The 20491-nt window shown below is 38.5% G+C and overlaps 1 protein-coding gene across 1 annotated transcript; it reads right to left on the bottom strand.

The window, feature by feature from the left end:
- Nucleotides 1-18406: 18406 nt before the first annotated feature.
- LOC141639084 (protein FAR1-RELATED SEQUENCE 7-like) lies at nucleotides 18407-20222 on the bottom strand. The gene is made up of 4 exons (XM_074448274.1): nucleotides 19896-20222; nucleotides 19600-19749; nucleotides 19236-19470; nucleotides 18407-19059 (listed from the first exon to the last, which is right to left on the bottom strand). The coding sequence occupies exons 1-4, from the start codon at nucleotides 20220-20222 to the stop codon at nucleotides 18407-18409; spliced, it is 1365 nt and encodes a 454-aa protein (XP_074304375.1).
- Nucleotides 20223-20491: the final 269 nt, after the last annotated feature.

Genomic DNA, 20491 nt, shown 5'->3' with positions numbered 1-20491 from the left:
ATATATATAGGATCCGGTGAGAACGAACACTCGGTGAGAACGGTGAGAACGAGTTATAACCATTGGATTAAACTAAAATCCACGGTTGATATAAAAACAAATAAAACAACACAAACGTTGACCAACTAAATTACGCGCAAATAAACCAACGTAATCTCTCCCTTCTCTCTCTACCTTTCCCTTATTTCTCTACATTCCATAAAAATTCCTCTTGATTTCTTCAGTAAACGACGCAATCATCAACCAAATTGAATTAATTACTACATATTATTCAACAAAATTGATGTACATCTCTTTAATTTTCAAGTTTTATATGTATGTATCAAGTAATTCTTGCAGTTTTTGTTTTGTTTTTGTCAAGTTTTACCACCTTGACGTCGGCGTCGTTCACCTGAGTATGATCATGTCACCTCGCTCGCTTATCTCCCTCTCGGCGTCCTCCCAACCCACCAGAGCACCGTGTCATCGTCGTTCCTGACATATTTCCGGCAATCATTACAAGTTAGAGTCTAATTACGGTGTTATTCAACTAAAATTCTTTTTCAATTAGATCTGATATGGAATGTTCGAAAATTAGTGGATTTTGCGAGTTGGTTGGAGGGAGCCATGGTGGCTTGTGCTTCATTTTTTTTTGCAGGTTAATGTCGGGAAAGAGGAGCGAGAGTGGTGCATCGAATCCGGGCTTGGTTTGGTGATTCGAGTTGTGAGATGTTGGTCGTACCAATAGTGGCGTATTAAAGTGTTTTGCTGCTCCGGTGGAGGCGAGGTTTAGCTAGCCTGAGTTCTGAGATTATTGCGGCTTGTTGGTTGTGCTCTACCTGACAGATTGTGGTCTACGGGTGCGACGAACTTGCGTTAGCCGGTTTGGGTGCTCAATTTTGGCACGCTGTTAAGGAGCATGAGACTGATGAATATTGGGCACAATGTAGCTGTAGAAATGAGGGAGTAAGAATGGTGGCAGTGGGTATGCTTTGCTACAACTTATGTTTGAGTTGATGTGATTAATTCAATAAAACTTATGGTGAAAAATTAGTGGGTCAAGGATTCAAGGTCAACCATTCACCTTGATTTGGGTGAATTTGTTTTATTTAAGACCTTCATTTGATGACTAAAATAAACGTGTCTTTAGGTGGTTTCTTTTTAAAACCGGAAAAATTGTACATAGTAAAGAGAAAAATATAAAATGTATCTTAGATTCGTTAAAAAGTGTCGTGTTATATACATCATAAATTAATCATATCGTAGAAAGTGTGCGTAGTATAGAAAAAAGTGTATCTATATTCTTAAAAAATGTATATATAATTCGGGTAAAAAGTGTACCTTTGGTAAAAAAAAGTGTATCTGCATTCTAAAAGGTGTATATAGAATTAAGGTAAAAAGTGTATCTAGGATAGAAAGAAATGTATATAGAATTTAGATAAAAAGTGTAACTAGAATAGAAAAAGTGTATCTACCTTCTTAAAAAATGTATATAGAAATTAGGTAAAAAGCGTACCTACTAGATATATATATTAAATAAAATATCATATGACTTTTATCATAAGACAATTGAATTATATATATATATATTTTTTAAGAATGTAGATACATTTTTTCTATCCTAGATACACTTTTACTTGAATTCTATATACACTTTTTCAGTACGTAGATACACTTTATATCCTAGCTACATTGTTTACCCCAATTCTGTACACTTTTTTATTGTATCTAATATTACCGCTAACGTATCTAATATTATTTTTAATGTTCCCGAATGCACTTTTTTTAATCAAATTTGCTCAGCTCGTTCTCGTTCCTTCACCACACGCTTTACGAAACCTTAATATAATCAAATGATTGTATTTAAATCAAATTTAAAAAATGCAACACGCACATACATAATCACACAAGCAAATGTAACACACACATACTGATAAGTGATAACTATGTTGGATCCATCCAAAGCTTATCCACTTAAAGCCTAAAAAATAAAAGTCAGAGGCAAAGTGCACAAATGAGAAAAGCAAGCTATGGACCATGGTTATACGACATCCTAAGAATGCAGATCAGTCATGCACTTTATAAAAATACAGCAAGAATCGATCGAATTTAGAGATTCGAATTTCTTATAATTTTATCGTGATAGCATTCGTCGTTCGTGGTGGTTTGTGACGTCATCGGTAAATTCAACCACCATGATAACCACTACGAGAATTGAGATCCGGAGTTTGCATATCAGAATGTTGGGGATTGGTGGTGTTCAATGGTGTCGTCGGATGTTCGACTGTGGTTCGTCGGTCTTACTGGTAGTCGATGTCGACGGCGACGATAGGTGTTGGGGAAGATGACGGGTTGTTGGGGTTTGAGGATGGAGAGACAATTTGCGATGGTTTATCGGAGTTGTTGGTGATCGTTTCCGGCGAAGACGACATGTACTAGATCGTGATGTTGGAGATACAATGGTCGCCGGTAAGGAGGATGGTGAGATATGATGGTTGAGGAAGAAGCATAATCGGGATCTGTAATTTCTGAATCTGAAATGTTGGGCTCGTGGTTTTTAATGGTTTCACGGAAGTTGCGCCGGTCGGGATATTCTTTAGTGCTTTGTCGGTGTTAATGGTGATCGGTGACGGCGTCTGCTTTATAGGGAAGATGAGATGGGATGGCAGGGGGTTTTGTGGAAAATTGGATGTTAAAGGGAATTATAAGGAATGGGTTAAATTAGTTTGTTCTCACTTTTTGCAGCGAATGGTCGTTTGCACCGGATCTTAACTCTCTCTCTCTCTATATATATATATATATATATATATATATATATATATATATATATGATTAGCTTATCAAATTTCCATTAACAATTGATTTGTTTGGTAGATTTTGTTTTCCTAAGTTTTTTTTATTTTGATTCATGTTGTGTAATTCTAGTCGAGATTATTGAGATTAAGATTGAAGAGTAGTTGGTATTTGTGATCAGTTGAATGTATTGGGATTAATGGAGTTTGAGTTGTGTGCCTTTGGTCGTAGGTGGTTCTTGGTGACTTGGTGGCGGTGCTTGGGGAGGAATATGGGCTGTGGTAAATGGTGATAGATGTGGCTGGTAGATTGGCCAACGATTGGGTGGTGTTTTGTGGTCATGGAGGAGTAAGAGATCTTTAATGGTCATGGGTAAATGGGTTGGGTGTTGGTCTTTTGGTTTGGTTTCCCCAACCCTCCATGGACACTAGTTTGACAATTACTTTTGATTCCAAACTAAAATGATAAATATTTTGTTTTTGGACATTATTTTATTAAAAGATTCTAAGTTAGTCAATAATTGTTGGGGATAAGGGTGAGTAAGTTTAGGTCTGTACGTCAGACTGGTAGAATGGACCGAACCGGATTATTTGGTCGCGATCAAACCGGTATTGAATTCTTTTTGGTTCGGTTCTCGGTCTTTATTTTTTGAAGTTTCAGTCTTCGGTTCGGTCCGTCCAAGACCGGTTATTTTAAGTCCGGATCGAATGGACCGAAATATATGGTTTTCACATCTATTTATTGAAACCGTGTGTGTGTGTGTGTGTGTGTGTGTGTGTGTGTGTGTGTGTGTGTGTGTGTGTGTGTGTGTGTGTGTGTGTGTGTGTGTGTGTGTGTGTCCATAAGTACCATTGTGTGCCCTTGGATCTTGGATATGAATGGCTGAGATGAAGAGGAAAAAGCAACTAATAATGTTATTATAATGGCTATTGTAATTACCTCTCTCATCCTACCTTCATAGGTCATGAGCATGCATGCAGGTTGTCAATCAACCATCACACACGTCCCATTGCCTTCCCCCCCTTTCTCATTTCACTCAATTATTCAAAAATAAACTCCTCCCCAAATTAAACTGCTCAAAAATAAACTCCACTCCAATAATAATCAACCGTCTCAAAAATTAAGTGCTCTCAAAATCTCCTCACTCTATCGCTATTTTGTTACCTGATTATTGGTTTCTTCTCCATTTTCTTCACTCACTTGCAAGTTGCCATTATCGTCCATTTTGATTAATTTTTTTTAGGTTATAAAGGTAATCGTTTTTACTGCTTTTTAGATTTTTATGGTTTTTTTTCTTCATATATGATGATTATCAATTTTTTTATAATTTATCCATTTGCAGTTTAATTTATTGGCTAATGTTATGTATTCGCCATTGTTGTGTGTACTATTCTATTGGATTACTTTATTGGCTTACGGTATTTTGATTGTTATGTTCATATTAATTCAGATTACCCAGATATTGTAGGACATTTACATTCCCAGGATAACTTGTAACACCCCCCATACTCCAAGTCACTTCTTACCAGGACCACTCAAGGCGTGAAAGTCTTACCATCTCGGTTATCCGAGGCAATGATAACCAAATGACAATGAAGAAACATAATTTAAATATCAATATAGTTTAAAGTGATTACATGATCAAACCAAAACTGTTAAACTGAAATACAAGGTTCTCAGACGGTCTACTGATAAAACTATCAAAGCTATAAAATATCGTCGACACGGCGGAAGACTACTAACGTCCACGTGATGACTCATCCCAACTATCCCATACGCGTCATATCATACCTTTCAATAATCGCCACCACCCCCGAATGGATCACCACAAATTTTAAAACATTTAAACGGGTCAAGATCGATTACATAAAAACAAATGCCACAAAGAAACAACGTCACAAACAAATCAAGCGTTCACACGAATCCCCGCCTCCATCTCCAAACTCCACACACCTGACTACACACTAAAGTGTGTAGCCCTACCAGAGTACCCATCGCAACAAGTACTCCACACCGCCCGGTGGGGGACCGCACTGCATTCCCACCAAATCCCCGCTCATCTGCATCGAGCGATAAACCCAAGTTCATTAATGTGCACATCCCTTCCGTGACGGGTTCCACAGAAGGCGAATCATGGGCGTGAAGCCACTCCCGCAAGTGACTCCACTCAGCCAGGGACGCGCCCCGAAGAACACAGACAGATAAACAATAACCATAATACAACATCAACAACCGTCTCAAACAATCATCAATATGAAGTCACAACCGTCGAACAATCAAACAACAATTACTAATTACAAGACAATCACCACAATCATGTAACTAATACCGAGTAGGAAAATCCTACCGGAAAGCAATCACAACTCGGACGATCTAGCAAATTGCCTCAAAACCTTTCTTCTACGAACCTTCCTCCTATACACATAATCATACAATCACTACTAACACCACAAATCATACAAATCCCCAATTCCCAAAATTAGGGTTTAAACAAAGTCAACCAAATGCTATAAAAATGGTACGTGGGTCTTACCTTTGACGGAAGGATCACTATGGTGCAAAGAACAACGAAATCCGACCTCTCTAGCTCCGGGATTTGTCAATAATGCGACGAATGCGAAGTACGTAGGTTGAAATCTCTTTTTCAAAGTAATTAGGTTTGTAAAGCGTATTATGAAAGTGACGGAAGTGGTTATATATTAATTCGCCTTATTAACAAAACCCGACAAAACATTACCCGTAAACCGGCCTACTCGATCGAGTAACTAACGAACTCGATCGAGTGCCGCCTACTCGATCGAGTACCAAGGCTACTCGATCGAGTATCCTACAGGTCAGAAACTATTTTAAATCGCAAAACACCCTTACTCGACAGAGTAAGGCCCACTCGATAGAGTACCCAGAGACTCATAAAACCGTAGTATTACAGTTTTCCCTCCTTAAAAAGAACTTCGTCCCCGAAGTTCAACCCATACATAAAAACAAACATACTAACTCGGTCAAGACGCAACAAGGCTACTAAGAATTCAAAACAAAACCCCAACTTATAAAACATGAAACCATGAACTCTTAACACTAACTCCACCAACTATTCCTACCTCCACACATCGCTCACGATGTCGTATCAACTACATCATAAACTCTCCCGACACTAACTCCATACACTACCAACTACCATCCACTAACGCTGCTAGCTCCATAATATATCATCCACTACCAAATCCAATATCAAGACACTCATAGACACCAAACGGAATGTTACATTCTACCACCCTTAAAAGGAACTTCGTCCTCGAAGTTTACTCACACTCATAACCTCATCATCCAACTGTCAACACTAGTGAAATAGTCTCACACTTCTAAACATCACACTACTACAAGCACGGCCATGGCCTTTTAACAACATCAACCACAATATATACAACTTCATTCTTTATGCTACACCAACCCTCTATTTCGAATTATACTACGACATGCACAATCATCAAACTCTCGTTTGTCGCATCCTACTCCTGTTAAGACAAATGTTACGTCCTCGTAACTCACTAATACTAAATCCCGATCTATATCTTCTCATTATCTTCATCACCACCACACATCAAGGATAACCGCCTAAGACCTCAACACCGATAACCATTCCTATTTCTAAGGCTCTCTTACTTAAACAATTCTCACACCTCAATTCATTCTGCACTGCATCTAACCAATACCATAAAATCCTTATCATAACCAACACTCCAACTCTTCCACATTACCGCAACACGACATACCCCTCTATATAAACTATATAAAACTCCTATCGCCAACTCACGATCCACACTTGTTACGTACACTTACACTAGATCCTCAAGTTCTTTTCTTTCATTACCGCAAAACTCATACAAAGCTTTACATGAAACTAACTCCCAACACCCTACACTCATTGTCTCAACAAAAGATTATGAATCACCTGCAACTTTCAGATCAGTACAACACATGTTCCACAAATCGCTTACCATGACTATGTCTATCGATGCCTCATCTTAAAACAAGATCAAAATTACTGTAACAACCTCTCACCACTGTGTCCCACCAACAGGATATCACTATAGCATGACAACAAACGAAAACATATACAACTATCTTCCATATCATACTCTACCCTCACTCCCAAACTGAAACGGTAAGAAACATCAACAAACAAAACAACGAGTCTACATGTTCAACCAAAACTCACAAGGAACAAAGAAAACAAAACAACAGTCTATGTTTAACTGGTATGTACTTTCAAAACTCAGATCATAATCATCTCGCCTACTCCACCACAACCGGTGACGGCATCGCAACACCGCCACCAACAGCCACACCGCAGTACGAAAATACCCGCATCACAACACTAAGTACCGTGCCCGGATCACCACCCGAGGCACCACAACCACACCGATAGACATCACAACATACACAATCCCATAAACAATGACTTAATATAACATCTCGGACCAGAAAAACTTACTCAAGACTGCTTTACTAGATCATAACACCATATATGATACAGAATAACAGACAAGAATCTCATGCATACCATCCATACCTTTTCACGGAATAAACATATATCATGAATACACATGCAAGTATAACCAGTCATGTCAGACCATCCAAACTATCACTTTTGGTCATCGTTCCATTAAGTTACCGTATCCAACATATATTACAGAACATTCAGATAACAACATTATAACTATCACACCATACTGCTTCTCGTGAGGTCACAACCTTACACAAACATTTATATACATCTTAGAACCATAATCACATCCAACTAGTCAATCCTGATCACGTAAGTTACCACCTGACACAGGTTACCTCTCATCCGAGCTTAACTCGTATGCCCCTCATAACACATTCTCCCATTCGCATAACCAGCTCTTTCTGCCATACATAACCATACAGCTAAGCCTCATTACAAGGAACCGCCTCCTAAGACTACGTCTTATACTTCCTCATAACCATACATATCAATTCGGTATCTACAAAATCAACCTCTTTAGAATTGCTACCTTTCTAATATACCATCACCCTTAACCACTAGTCACAAACCATAACACTACCACTGTCCGGACATCAAACCTCTTACACTCATCTCTAAACATCACGATTTCTTTCCTATCTTTGGTTAACATCCCAAATAACGAACATCAAATCCATCAACAAAATTACCTCAACATTCTTCCCAATACTATCCTTAATTATATCATCATCTAACTCTCCACCAAAATCTCATATCATGTAGATATTCTACCAACTTCTTACTTTCCTTAATTCCTCAAAACTCAAGACTAATCAAGTTGTCCCGAAACTCCTATATAACCATTAACTAACATCCTCATGATTGGTATCACACATCTCGACGACTCCTTACCTCTATATCACATAACTCCGGTCAACATATTCCTAGTTTTACTCCCCTCATTCTTTTATACCCTTTTGTAACACCCCCATACTCCAAGTGCCTTACCAGGACCACTCAAGGCATGGAAGTGCTACCATATCGGTTACCCGAGGCAATGATAATCAAATGACAATGAAGAAACATAATTTAAATATCAAAATAGTTTAAAGTGATTACATGATCAAACCAAAACTGTTAAACTGAAATACAAAGTTCTCAGACGGTCTACTGATAAAACTATCAAAGCTATAAAACATCGTCTGACACAACGGAAGACTTCTAACTGCCACGTGATGACTCATCCCACCTATCCCATACGCGTCATATCATACCTGCTCAATAATTGCTCACCACCCCCGAATGGATCACCATAGTTTTTAAAACATTTAAACGAGGTCAGTACTGATTACATAAAAACAAATGCCACAAAGAAACAACGTCACAAACAGCTCAAGCAGTTCACACAAATCCCCGGTCTCCATCTCCAAACTCCACACAATTGACTACACACTAAAGTGTGTAGCCCTGCCAGAGTACCCATCGCAACAAGTACTCCACACCGCCAGTGGGGGACCGCAGCCGTACCCACCAAATCCCCGCTCATCTCCATCGAGCGATAAACCCAAGTTCATTAATGTGCACATCCCTTGTGTGGCGGGTTCGACAGAAGGCGAATCATGGGCGTGAAGCCACTCCCGCAAGTGACTCCACTCAGCCAGGGACGCGCCCCGAAGAATACAAACAGATAAACAATAACCATAATACAACATCAACAACCGTCTGAAACAATCATCAATATGAAGTCATAACCGTCTGAACAATCAAACAACAATTACTAATTATAGCACAATCACCACAATCATGTAACTAATACTGAGTAGGAAAAACCCTACCTGGAAAGCAATCACAACTCAGACGATCTAGCAGCTGTCTCAAAACCTTTCTTCTACGAACCCTCCTCCTATACACATAATCATACAATCACTACTAACACCACAAATCATACAAATCCCCAATTCCCAAAATTAGAGTTTAAACAAAGTCAACCAAATGCTATAAAAATGGTACGTGGGTCTTACCCTTGACGCAAGGATCACTATGGTGCAAAGAACAACGAAATCCGACCTCTCTAACTCCGGAATTTGTCAATAATGCGACGAATGCGAAGTACGTAGGCTGAAATCTCTTTTTCAAAGTAATTAGGTTTGTAAAGCGTATTATGAAAGTGACGGAAGTATTTATATATTAATTCGCCTTATTAACAAAACCCGACAAAACATTACCCGTAAACCGGCCTACTCGATCGAGTAACTAACGTACTCGATCGAGTGCCGCCTACTCGATCGAGTACCAAGGCTACTCTATCGAGTATCCTACAGGTCAGAAACTATTTTAAATCGCAAAACACCCTTACTTGACAGAGTAAGGCCCACTCGATAGAGTACCCAGAGACTCATAAAACCGTAGTATTACATAACTATTTTGTTGTATAATTGTTATGTTTATAGGCATTTTTCCAAGTTTGATACATTTTAAATTTAATTCTATTAATATTAGTTTGAATTCAAATTTATACATTATGAACAATTGTTTTTCTCAGTTTAGGTTCATTATTATTGGTTTAGTTTATGATTTCAGAACAATTGACTGTTCTTTATTACCTTGTAACTGTAACCCGTGATGTTTATTAAAATTATACTTTTGTTTGTTAAACTTACACTTTTGGTTATTAAAATTACACTTTTGTTTCTTTAAATTACACTTTTTTTTTTTGCTAAAATTACACTTTTTTTTTTGCTAAAATTACACTTTTGTCAGCTAGAATTACACTTTTGTCTGTTAAAATTACATTTTTGTTTCTTAAAATTACACTTTTGTTTCTTAAAATTACACTTTTGTCAGCTAGAATTACACTTCTGTCTGCTAAAATTACACTTTTGTCTGTTAAAATTACATTTTTGTTTATTTAAATTACACTTTTGTTTGCTAAAATTACACTTTTGTTTCTTAAAATTATACTTTTTTTATCTAAAATTACACTTTTTTTTTCTAAAATTACACTTTTGTCAGCTAAAATTACACTTTTGTCTGTTAAAATTACACTTTTGTCAGCTAGAATTACACTTTTGTCAGCTAAAATCACACTTTTGTCTGTTAAAATTACACTTTTGTTTATTAAAATTACACTTTTGTTTGCTAAAATTACACTTTTGTCTCTTAAAATTACACTTTTTTCCCCCCTAAAGGTACATTTTTTTTCCTTAAAATTACACTTTTTTTGCTTAAAATTACACTTTTTTTTGTATAAATTACACTTTTTTTTGTGTTGTAGTCATCAATTAAATGTAATTTAATTATTGTTTTCTTCACTAGATGTCAGACCATGAGGAGGCTGAAGTAGGCAAGACCAAAAATTCTAGGGTGTCGGTCAAGTGCCGCCCAAAGCAGCTTGTTGAGCTGGTCGAAAAGCTGAATGATGCTCAGCGAGCGGCGGTACGCAGGATTGGCTTTGGAGGTATATTGGAGCTGAAGCTTAAATCATATCCGTTGAGTTATGTTAAAGATTTTCTCAATGCATTTAGCGATGAGTCGTATGTTTTCCGGGCCTCTAAACGGAAAGAGTTCATGGTCATGAAGCATGACGTATATGACTGTTTCATGTTACCGCTTGGCCCTAAAACCATTGAACTAGTACCTACGGGCCGCCAAAAGGATTCTCAAGCGCCAGAGAACAAGCGTTTGAAAGATAAATGGCGGAAAGCGTACAATGTTCAAGGGGGTAACGAGGGGCTGAATTTAGGAATTATCTTCAACGATATCTTAGAAAAAAAATACAAAGATGGAGGTCCTCAATTTTGCAGGCTGTTTGTTCTGCTCAGCATGTCATCATTCCTCACTCCAACTTCATACAGCGGGATTGACTTCAAGCTTTTGAAAGCCGTTGAAGATGTGAAGGCTATTTCGCAGTATGATTGGTGTAGTTATGTTCTAGAAAACATTGTTAAGGCTGCGGTAGCTGTTGGGGAAAATAATAAATTCCTGCTTGGGTGTATCTCTTTCTTAATGATTACGTATTTTCAACGTTATGATTTCCGTGGTAAGAGCTGTCCCCACGACCTCCCTCTCATTAAGCACTGGGACCGGACAACGTTGTCTGAAAGGTTACATGGTGAGCTAGACAATAAGCGTTTGGGTCGCCAAACTTTGTCCTTGGTCAAGTATCCTCGATGCCTGTAAAAGGAAGTGTTAAGCATTGGTGGTATCCCCACTGATAACAAAGTTTTGGCCATTGGCAATGTGGTCACTAATGCGGCAAAAAAGTTGGCGTCCATTTCCCACAAGAAGAAGTTCATCGAGATTGAACTCTCATTCGGTGTTGAAGATGATGAGGAGTTGAAAGCTCGGGCTGTTGATGTAAGTGTTCTTTACTACATTTGTCAATTATAATTACACTTCTTATTTAAAGTTACTCTTTCTTTCATTAAAATTATGTTTTTTGCTGTTAAAATTACACTTTTCTTCACTACAATTACAATTGATTTCGTTTGAGTTACACTTTCTTAGGACTGTTGTAATTACACTTCTCTACACTAGAAGTGCACTTTTTATTGTTAGAGTTACACTATTTTGCTGTGCACTTCTAATGTATCTGTACCTTTTCTGTTCTCTTTTTGAGTGTAGGATGTCCATGAGCTTTATTTGAAGTTGCAGAGGAATGCTACCGTCTTCTATTCATGGTATGCAGATGCAGCCATGGCGCTCAAAACGTTAACAGGAGATCTTATGGATTCAAGTGATCCCGTCGCTACACAATGCATCCAATCATTCTTTCAAAGCCAAAAGATGAAGGAATATGTTGTAGAAATGCAACAGATAGCTGAATGAATAAACAATTCTGTGAAATCAGCGCCTGTGCTGCAACAAGGTGGGTGAGGAACAGTCAGTTCAGGCGATCAGGAGGAGAATGAGAAGGTGGATGATGAGGCAGACGAGGAGGAAGACGAGGAAGAGGCAGACGAGGAAGAGGAGACGGGAGAGGATCATTAGGGAGAGGAGCACTAGGGAGAGTTTCATGAAGATTTTGGCATAGACTTGGAAAGCGGGGTAGCCGCTACACTTGAATGTGTTGAATAAGACAGTGATAGAGCACGCGAAGTGTCTACAAAACAGATTATGGAGGCCGTGCAATTTTACAACACGGTTGAATTTAATGAAGCTGCTAACAGAGAGGATGACAATAGCGATAACCATTTGGACTTTGTTAATTCCCGGGAAATTCATATAATTTACAAAAGGCGGAACGTAGTTGAAAAGGAGGTGGACGTTGGTGAACCAATTTCAGAAGCACCACAGGTATTTGACCGTGAAGCTCTTGAAGAGTTTTACACAAAAGAAGAGGTTGATGAAGCTGAGAAGAAGTTCTATGCGATGACTGTGGCTCCGAAGGAACAAGAGCAGCCTTTAATTACGAAGGACTTAGTTGCTGGGGAGCATGAGATAGCGGATAAGGAAATTGAGGAGGCTAAGTCCACGGAAGCTGATCCCTCTGTAATTCAGTTTTTATTTTCGACCCCTGAGATTAATGAAGCAGAGCGCCTTGTTGATCAGCCGATAGCTGAAGTTCAAGGAACTAGAGAGGTACCTACACCAGCCTCTGCGAATGTGTCCGCTGAGTTGTCGGGAACGGCTGTCGATGTGCCTGAAGTTACGTTTGCTGAGCTGGATAAGGATAACGACCATATTGGGGAGCATAACGTTGATATGGACCTAGAATGGACAAGTACCATATTTTCTAGTTCGCAATTAGATGAGGCTGTACAGGTGGACCCAAGATCTGGGATGCTAATGGAGGCTGTTGGTGTGGACAAGGAAGAAGCGGACAATGTAATTGTGGAAGCTAAGTCCATGGAAAATGTAACCCCTGTAACTCAGTTCTTTTTTTCGTATGCTGAGCTTATTGAAGCAGAGCGTGCAGCTGAACAGGCCGTAGCGGAAACTCAAATATCTGGAGAGGTACCTGTACCAGGCGCATACACCGTCTCTGGTGATAGCTCGTTAAAGGTTGACGAGGTGCCGGAAGTGGCAAATTATGTGCAGGAAAAGTTTGTGATGGACATAGAATGGAAAAGTACAGTCTGTCCTAGCGCGGAATTAAACGACGCTTACAAAGGGGCCCCAACATCTGGTGGTGCTCTTGATCAGCCAGGGGGGAAGAATGGTGACCAAATTATAGATGTAAGTTATTAGAAGGTGGCGGAGAATGTCGTGGATGATGCGGCACCGAAGCATCATGGAGGTAATCCATTGAGCTTTAGAGTTTTGAAGTGGCCCTTGTTCATGGATGAAGTTACACTTTTCTCCACTAAATTTACTATTTCTTGTGTTAAAGTTACACTTGTCAGCTAAAATTACACTTTTGTCAGCTAGAATTACACTTTTGTCTGTTAAAATTACACTTTTGTTTATTAAAATTACACTTTTGTTTGCTAAAATTACACTTTTGTTTCTTAAAATTACACTTTTTCTTGCTAAAGTGTAATTTTGTTCGGAATATTTTTTTTTTCTTTTCATAAAGCTGGTCTGCTGACATTTTCCTTTATTCTTACAGATGCGGCAGCGGAGGATGCGGCCGTTAAGTCTCTGGAGTTTACAAGCACAATCTTTTCTGAAACAGAATTACGCGAGGCGGTCGATGGGGTTGTCGGCAAAAGTAAAGGGACCAGCGATCATGGCGTGGTAACATCTGCTGTATTACCAGAGTCAGAAAACATGGAGATTCCTATCCCGGCAATGTATGTCCCTCATAGTGATCTTATCCACCATCCATTCTTACTGCACTCGAGCGAGCCCTTACCTTGCATGGATCACGTATTTGAGAACCTCGGTGTTCTATTGACTGTGGGGCACCTGCTCCTGATCAGTGCTTTGCTACGAGAAGCCTGACATTCAGTCAGCAGCTCCTTGCGCTAGTGTTTAGCGACAGGAAATATGTTATTGACTATGTGTTTAATCAATCAGATGCGTTTAACCAGTGGTAAGTCAATTATATTATGCAAGGGGCCCTTATCATTCCTAATTTAAGAAATTTGGTTTCCCTAATTAACTGTCTTTGTTGTAGGGAACAATTGGTACACTTCAGCGAGTTTTATTTCATAACCCGGGAAGACATTGCAACTTTGAATCCTGGAGAACAAATTTTGACTAGTGTTATTGATGGTTGGTGCTTGCTTTTCAACCACATCATGAAACCTTCGGACATTTCCCGTTGCTTCTTTGGCCTAAGCCACACTGTAAGTGATCCTTTTTTTTTGTGGTTGTGTATCACTATTACTCCAGTAATAGTGAGATTTATCTTGAGTTGCTGAAATTAGACTTTGTGGATAAAATTACAATTTTATCCGTTAAAGTTACACTTTTGTCGAATTATAATTACATTTTTACTTGTTAAAGTTACACTTTTTCTGATTGTGCCTAAAATTACATTTTTAGCTGTTAAAGTTACACTTTTCCTGATTACAATTACTCTTTTAATTGTGAAAGCTAGACTTAGCATAAACCTTCATTATAGTAGTAACCAATTAACTGTAACCTTATAATAAGTCAAACTAAAGGACTGTTTATTTTTTTCAAATAAAAAGACCCCGCGCGGGAAATATGGAAGGCCCGAAAGCGGGGAATAGAATTGAACAAAGATGAAGACATTTTTGGTGGCTGGGATACTTGGGCTGAAACCTATGTTACACCATTTCAGCTTGACACGAACATGGTATGTACCAAATCATATAATCTTGTTGCTTAAAATTACACTTTTGTTTCTTAAAATTACACTTTTCTCTGTTAAAATTACACTTTCATACTTAGAATTACACTTTTGTTACTTAAAATTACACTTTTTTCAGCTAAAATTACAGTTTTTTCTTGCTAAAATTAAACTTTTATCAGCTAAAATTACAGTTTTATCTGTTAAAATTACACTTTTGTTGCTAAAAATTACACTTTTGTTGCTTAAACTAACGCTGACACTTTTGTAACATTTTTGACGGACTACATTTGTTGATCTAACGGTTTACATGATGCAGATTTTTCCGCCTGTGTTATCTGGTGATGGTGATCATTACAGTTGTGCGTGCATAAACTTTTTAGCCGAGCAGATTGACTATCTTGACAACCGAAAATACGATGACCCAATAGAAACGCTGCCTTACGGAGGGATTGCACGTATTTCGGTTAGTTTTCGTTGTCCAATATTTTAGGACTTCTTTCTTTTGGCTAGATGGTCCAAATTCGCAACACACTGACGCGTATTCATATTCAGGCAAACTTAATGGGGAAGTATTTGCTTTCAAAAGGTCTGTCTAAGGGCTCAAAGGTTAGCGGGTTTAAGATCGTAAACATTGAGTTCAGTTGGCAAGGCAAAGTGTTGGGGAGAAATGACTGTGGTGTTTACATGATGCTACATATGATGCTTTACCGCGGGAAGCTTTTTCAATATGACCTCGGGAAAGAGGAAGCTATGGACCTGTACCGTGCTGAGATTGCTGCGACCCTCATCCTCTGTGACATTAACAGTTTCAGACCAGACATCTTGCGTCGGATTGGTCATTTCAAAGAGGTTGTTTGACATCCATTGACGAGGAAGTTGAATGTTGTTAAGCGAAAACCAGATGGTGACATAGGGCCGAGCCCCACAAAACGTGCCCGTGCTCCTGATTCTGGAGAACCCGCAATGGAGGCGACACCTGTCACCATGCGCACTCCGTCTGTTAAAGCCCTCTCCTCTGTTAAGAGCCAGCCTCGTGGAAAGGGGGACGGTTTGAGCTGCTCGCTTGACTGTGATCGAGGTGGTTACAATACACAAGTTGTGTCGAAGCTGCTCCGGAACAACCAAGCGTTAATCAAGGATATTAAACAACGGAGAAAGCACGTTGCAGACTTTTGCTTGTTAGATGACCACATTTTTCGGAACGGTCAGTTGCGGTGAAAAATTTATACTTGACAGAGGTTTTATTTTCACATTGGCACGATTTTTATTAAACAATGGTTTAATATTATGAGTGCAGTGAACAACTGGTTTGGTACAACCGGCACGCAACGCTTCGGAGAGCTGACATTATGTCCATGGCCCCTGATAATCATATGTCGTTGAATGTCGTCGAGTGCTGGTCGATGTTGATGAACAGTTTGGAAAAGGAGGAATATGGCGACCAGGCAAGGATGTCATTCTTTGGTATACGTCACATGGTACTGCAATTAACCTATGTTATTCCTGATATCCACTATTATTATACCTTTGTTGGTTAGAGTTACAATTTTGTTTGTTGCAGTTACACTTTAGATGTTTAGAATTACAATTTAGTGATTTAGAATTACACTTACGCGGATTTAGAATTACAAGTTAACACATTAATCATGTTCACTCCTTACCTTTTTAGGAGCTCCTATTGGTATTGTTTGGAACGTTTGAGGAGGCAGGCACACAGTCTGACAACATCTATGATAAGCTTTACCAACTTTGGGACACCTTTATCGTGGACAGTGGTAAAACCTTCAACCTGAAAACGGATTTACTCTTTGTCCCATTTTGCATGGACGACCATTTTGCATGTGTATGTATCAATCATAAATCACGTTCGATCGACCTGCTTGACCACCAGCGGCATTCTTATTTGCAGAAGTCAGCAATGGGAAAGGCGGCGCGCCTAATTGTAAGTTGTCGTCCAATATCTTCTATATAGAGAAAATTGTTTAAATTAATCAGAATTTGATGTAAATTCGTACATATGTAGGCTAGCGCAGTGAGTGATTATTTAGATTCACGAGATAAAACCAAAATCAAACCAGAGGAAGGAAAATTCCTCACTATGCGGTCCGCCAGATACCTTTTAGCGGATGATCACCTACTCTCAACAAACCAGAGTCGAGGCTTTTCACCATGATGGCAATGCTATTATATAAGGGTGTTCCTTTTATTCATCCCGGCCTCGATAAGAAGAAATCAAGGCGTTATTTGGTGATCCAACTAATAGCTACCCTCGTTCTAGCAGACATGAACGTTTTACGTGAAGGTGTCCTCGAGAAGGTAAAAGCTTTTATTAACAACAAAGAAATATTGTGGAAGGAATTACAACTGAAGCGTAAAATATCCGGCGTCGTTGTAAAAAAATAAGGATCGTACGCTGGTTGTAAACTTTTTTTTTTGTGTGAAACACCTTGTCTATGTCAACATGTAGTTCATACATGGTATCATTAGGCAGTTAGTTTTTGTTAGAAACTGTTAGCAGATCCTTATTGGTAGCTTTCCCTATTTTGTAAGACAATGTTACTATTCAAAATAATATGAATGTAATGTACCCCTTTTGTAGCTATGTCATAAGGCTTATAATCAGATTAAGTGTAACTACTCTCAACAAGAGATGAAGTGTAACTTTAATCATATAAAGTGTAATTATAATCAGATAAAGTGTAATTCTAATAATATAAGCTGAAATTCCCCGCAGATTCTAATCAGATAAAGTGTAACTTTATCCATCAAAATTGTAACTCTAACTAAAAAACCTGTAATTCCAATCAGATTAGTTGTATTAACATTCTGATTTTGCAAATTCCAGTTCTTTGATGCTACAATTTATAATAGTTTAGTCCAAAACAAAGTACTTCAACAAATTCCAGTTATTTGACTTCAACAAAGTACTTCACGAGTTACAACTTGATGTTTCGTGAAAATTATACATAATACATCCAAAAAATTTGTAACAGTAGAATAGTGATTATTCTAAGTGATTATTCTAAGATGTGACTTTCCTTATCCGCTATCTCAAACTTAGCCTCCTCAAATATGTAAACAACTTGTTCATACTTGGTATCATTATCATTAGACAGTTAGTAATAAGAGTTTGCAAGTTGTAATTCTAACCAGACAAATTGTAATTCTAACCAGACAAACTGTAATTCCAAGAAGATAAATTGTAACAAGAGTTTGCAAGTTCCTGTACTTGGATATTACAATTTATAACAATTTCGTCCAAAACAAAATACTTCAACAAAATAGATTGTAATACCAACGACTATCAGTTGAATTCACTGCAGTTTGATGTCTAAACAAAATACGGAACATCAAGCTGTACCTCGTATTTTGTTTAGACATCAGTGAGAATGATACATAAGTCATCCAAAAAACATTGTGGTGCTTATTACTTATTATAGTGATTATTCTAAGATGTCATCTTCTTCCTCTTCCACTTCTTCTTCCTCTTCTTCCGACGATTCCTCTGACGAAGGTGACAATGGTGGGTTATCTGCAAAAGGGTTAGGGCAGTTCCTCTTGTTATGGTTAGCTAATCGCTTGCAATTTTTACACATGCATTTTGACTTGCTTGCCAAGGCAACTGCTTTTGCCTTAAGCGACAACACTCTCTTTCCGCTTCCCTTGTTTTTTGATTGCTTAGGCGGCAAAATGGTTATCTCCTGACTAGCAGAATAGCCAAAAATTTCCTCCAACTGTTGTTGTTTATTCAATTGTGATCCTAAGGGTGATAGTTTCTCCTTAAACTCTCTAATTAGACTAGAAAAGTTGTCGACATCAGCCTTGAATTTGCCCCTGAGCATAACAACTGTCTGATGAATCTCTGACCACATTACTGACATTGCAATCTGTTTTCCATCTATTATATCAACGTCCTCAGCTACTTCACCATTACCATCGAACATTTTAGAGCGGATTGCATCTTTGCACCATCTGTTAACAACACACAGTTCTGGAATTTTCTTCACTCCGTTCGATGAGTAAATCCATATTACATGCCGGCATAGAATGCCTTTCTTTTCAAGCATTCTGCAGCTACAGGTTGCTTTAAATGTAACTAGATCAACAATATAGAGTAATATGTTAGTTTAGACAGTTACAAAAAAGTGTAACTGTGACTGACTAAAGTATAATTCTAACCGACATGAGTGTAACTCTGTGATGTGTAATTTTAATAAAGATAATGGTAATGGTAATGAATAATTGTGTAACACCAATAAGCCACAATGATACCTGGGCAATAAGTAACCTGATAATTTCTGTCCCTGTTTGCATCTCTTACAGTTGTCACCTCTAAAGAGTCTGCCTTAGAAAAACCCCTGCTTTTACAAGTATCGATTGAGTACTTGACTTCTTCTTGAAATTTCTCGAATTCTTTATGACTGTACACTTGCGCCCCGTGCACCTCGATAGCCAGATGCGTTGATATTTTAGGGGAAGTGTGTCTGTTACTGTTGTCAAGCTTCTTCTGCGTGTGTCTTTATTGGTCCATCGCGCTGTCAAAACGCAGCGAAAACTCAACTAACGTTCCCGACTTGCTCTCAAATCTCCTAAAAAAACTATTTTCGCTCTCTGATCTTTGGGTTGTCCTCATTACACCACCCATCTCTAGGTCCTTACAATGTGCCATAACCCACTGCTTCCTTTTAGCGTACATTTCTTTAAACCAATCAATGTTATTAACTGTGTGTTCTCGGCCTATTTCTTCCCATTTTGCATCGAACTCTGCCACTTTAATGTCTTCATCCTATATAATGGCATTCAGTTTCTTTACAAATTCAGAATAATCTTGTCTCGTTACTCCAAACTTGCTTGGCACTTTATTCATGATATGCCACATACAATATCGGTGGCGTGCTGTCTTGAGCACGAGGGGTACCGCTTTAAGAATACCAGCATCCTGATCGGTGATAATATACTTAGGCTCCTTCCCACCCATCGCAGCAAAAAACGGCTGAAAACCCATTGAAACGACTCCGCGTCTTCATGTGCAACCAGCGCGCCACAGAACGTGACTGATCGTTTATGGTGATCTACCCCGGTGAAAGGTGTGAAGACCATGTCATACTTATTGGTGGAATACGTTGGATCGAACGACACTGCATCACCAAAAATAGAGTAGTTCCTTCTAGCGATACCGTCGGCCCATATAGCTTTACTCAGACTACCGTCAGAATCAACATCAAAGTCAAAGAAGAACCATGGCCTATTAACAGCCATTTCCTTAAAGTGGTCCACGAACATCTGACCGTCCCGTTCATGAATGTAGCATTTCACATCTCTGTGAAAGTTCTTAAAATCATTTAAGCTAGCTCTAATGTTCTCAAACCCATTAACATGTTCCTTCAGAATTTTGTAAGTCTTTGTTGCTCCTATCTTCAGCTGTTAATTAGTGACAATCTTTTAGAAATATTTAAAACACTACGCCAATTCTGACAATCAATAAGGAGCGTATCACAACGGTTTAATGCATTTAATAACGACACTTA

Source organism: Silene latifolia, unplaced genomic scaffold (assembly GCF_048544455.1).
Source record: "Silene latifolia isolate original U9 population unplaced genomic scaffold, ASM4854445v1 scaffold_273, whole genome shotgun sequence".
In the NCBI taxonomy this organism is placed as follows: domain Eukaryota; kingdom Viridiplantae; phylum Streptophyta; class Magnoliopsida; order Caryophyllales; family Caryophyllaceae; genus Silene; species Silene latifolia.
Note: the sequence above shows the minus strand (reverse complement) of the source record. Positions and strands in the feature narration are given on the sequence as shown.

Bases quoted from the DNA above. Each gene is read 5' to 3' on its own strand.
- LOC141639084 (XM_074448274.1), bottom strand. From the start codon at position 20,222: ATGGCTGTTAATAGGCCATGGTTCTTCTTTGACTTTGATGTTGATTCT. The intron at 19,750-19,895 runs GTATTCTTAAAG...GCCATTATATAG, and splicing joins TATCACCGATCAGGATGCTG to GATGAAGACATTAAAGTGGC. The intron at 19,471-19,599 runs GTAATGAGGACA...AGACACACGCAG, and splicing joins AGGACCTAGAGATGGGTGGT to AAGAAGCTTGACAACAGTAA.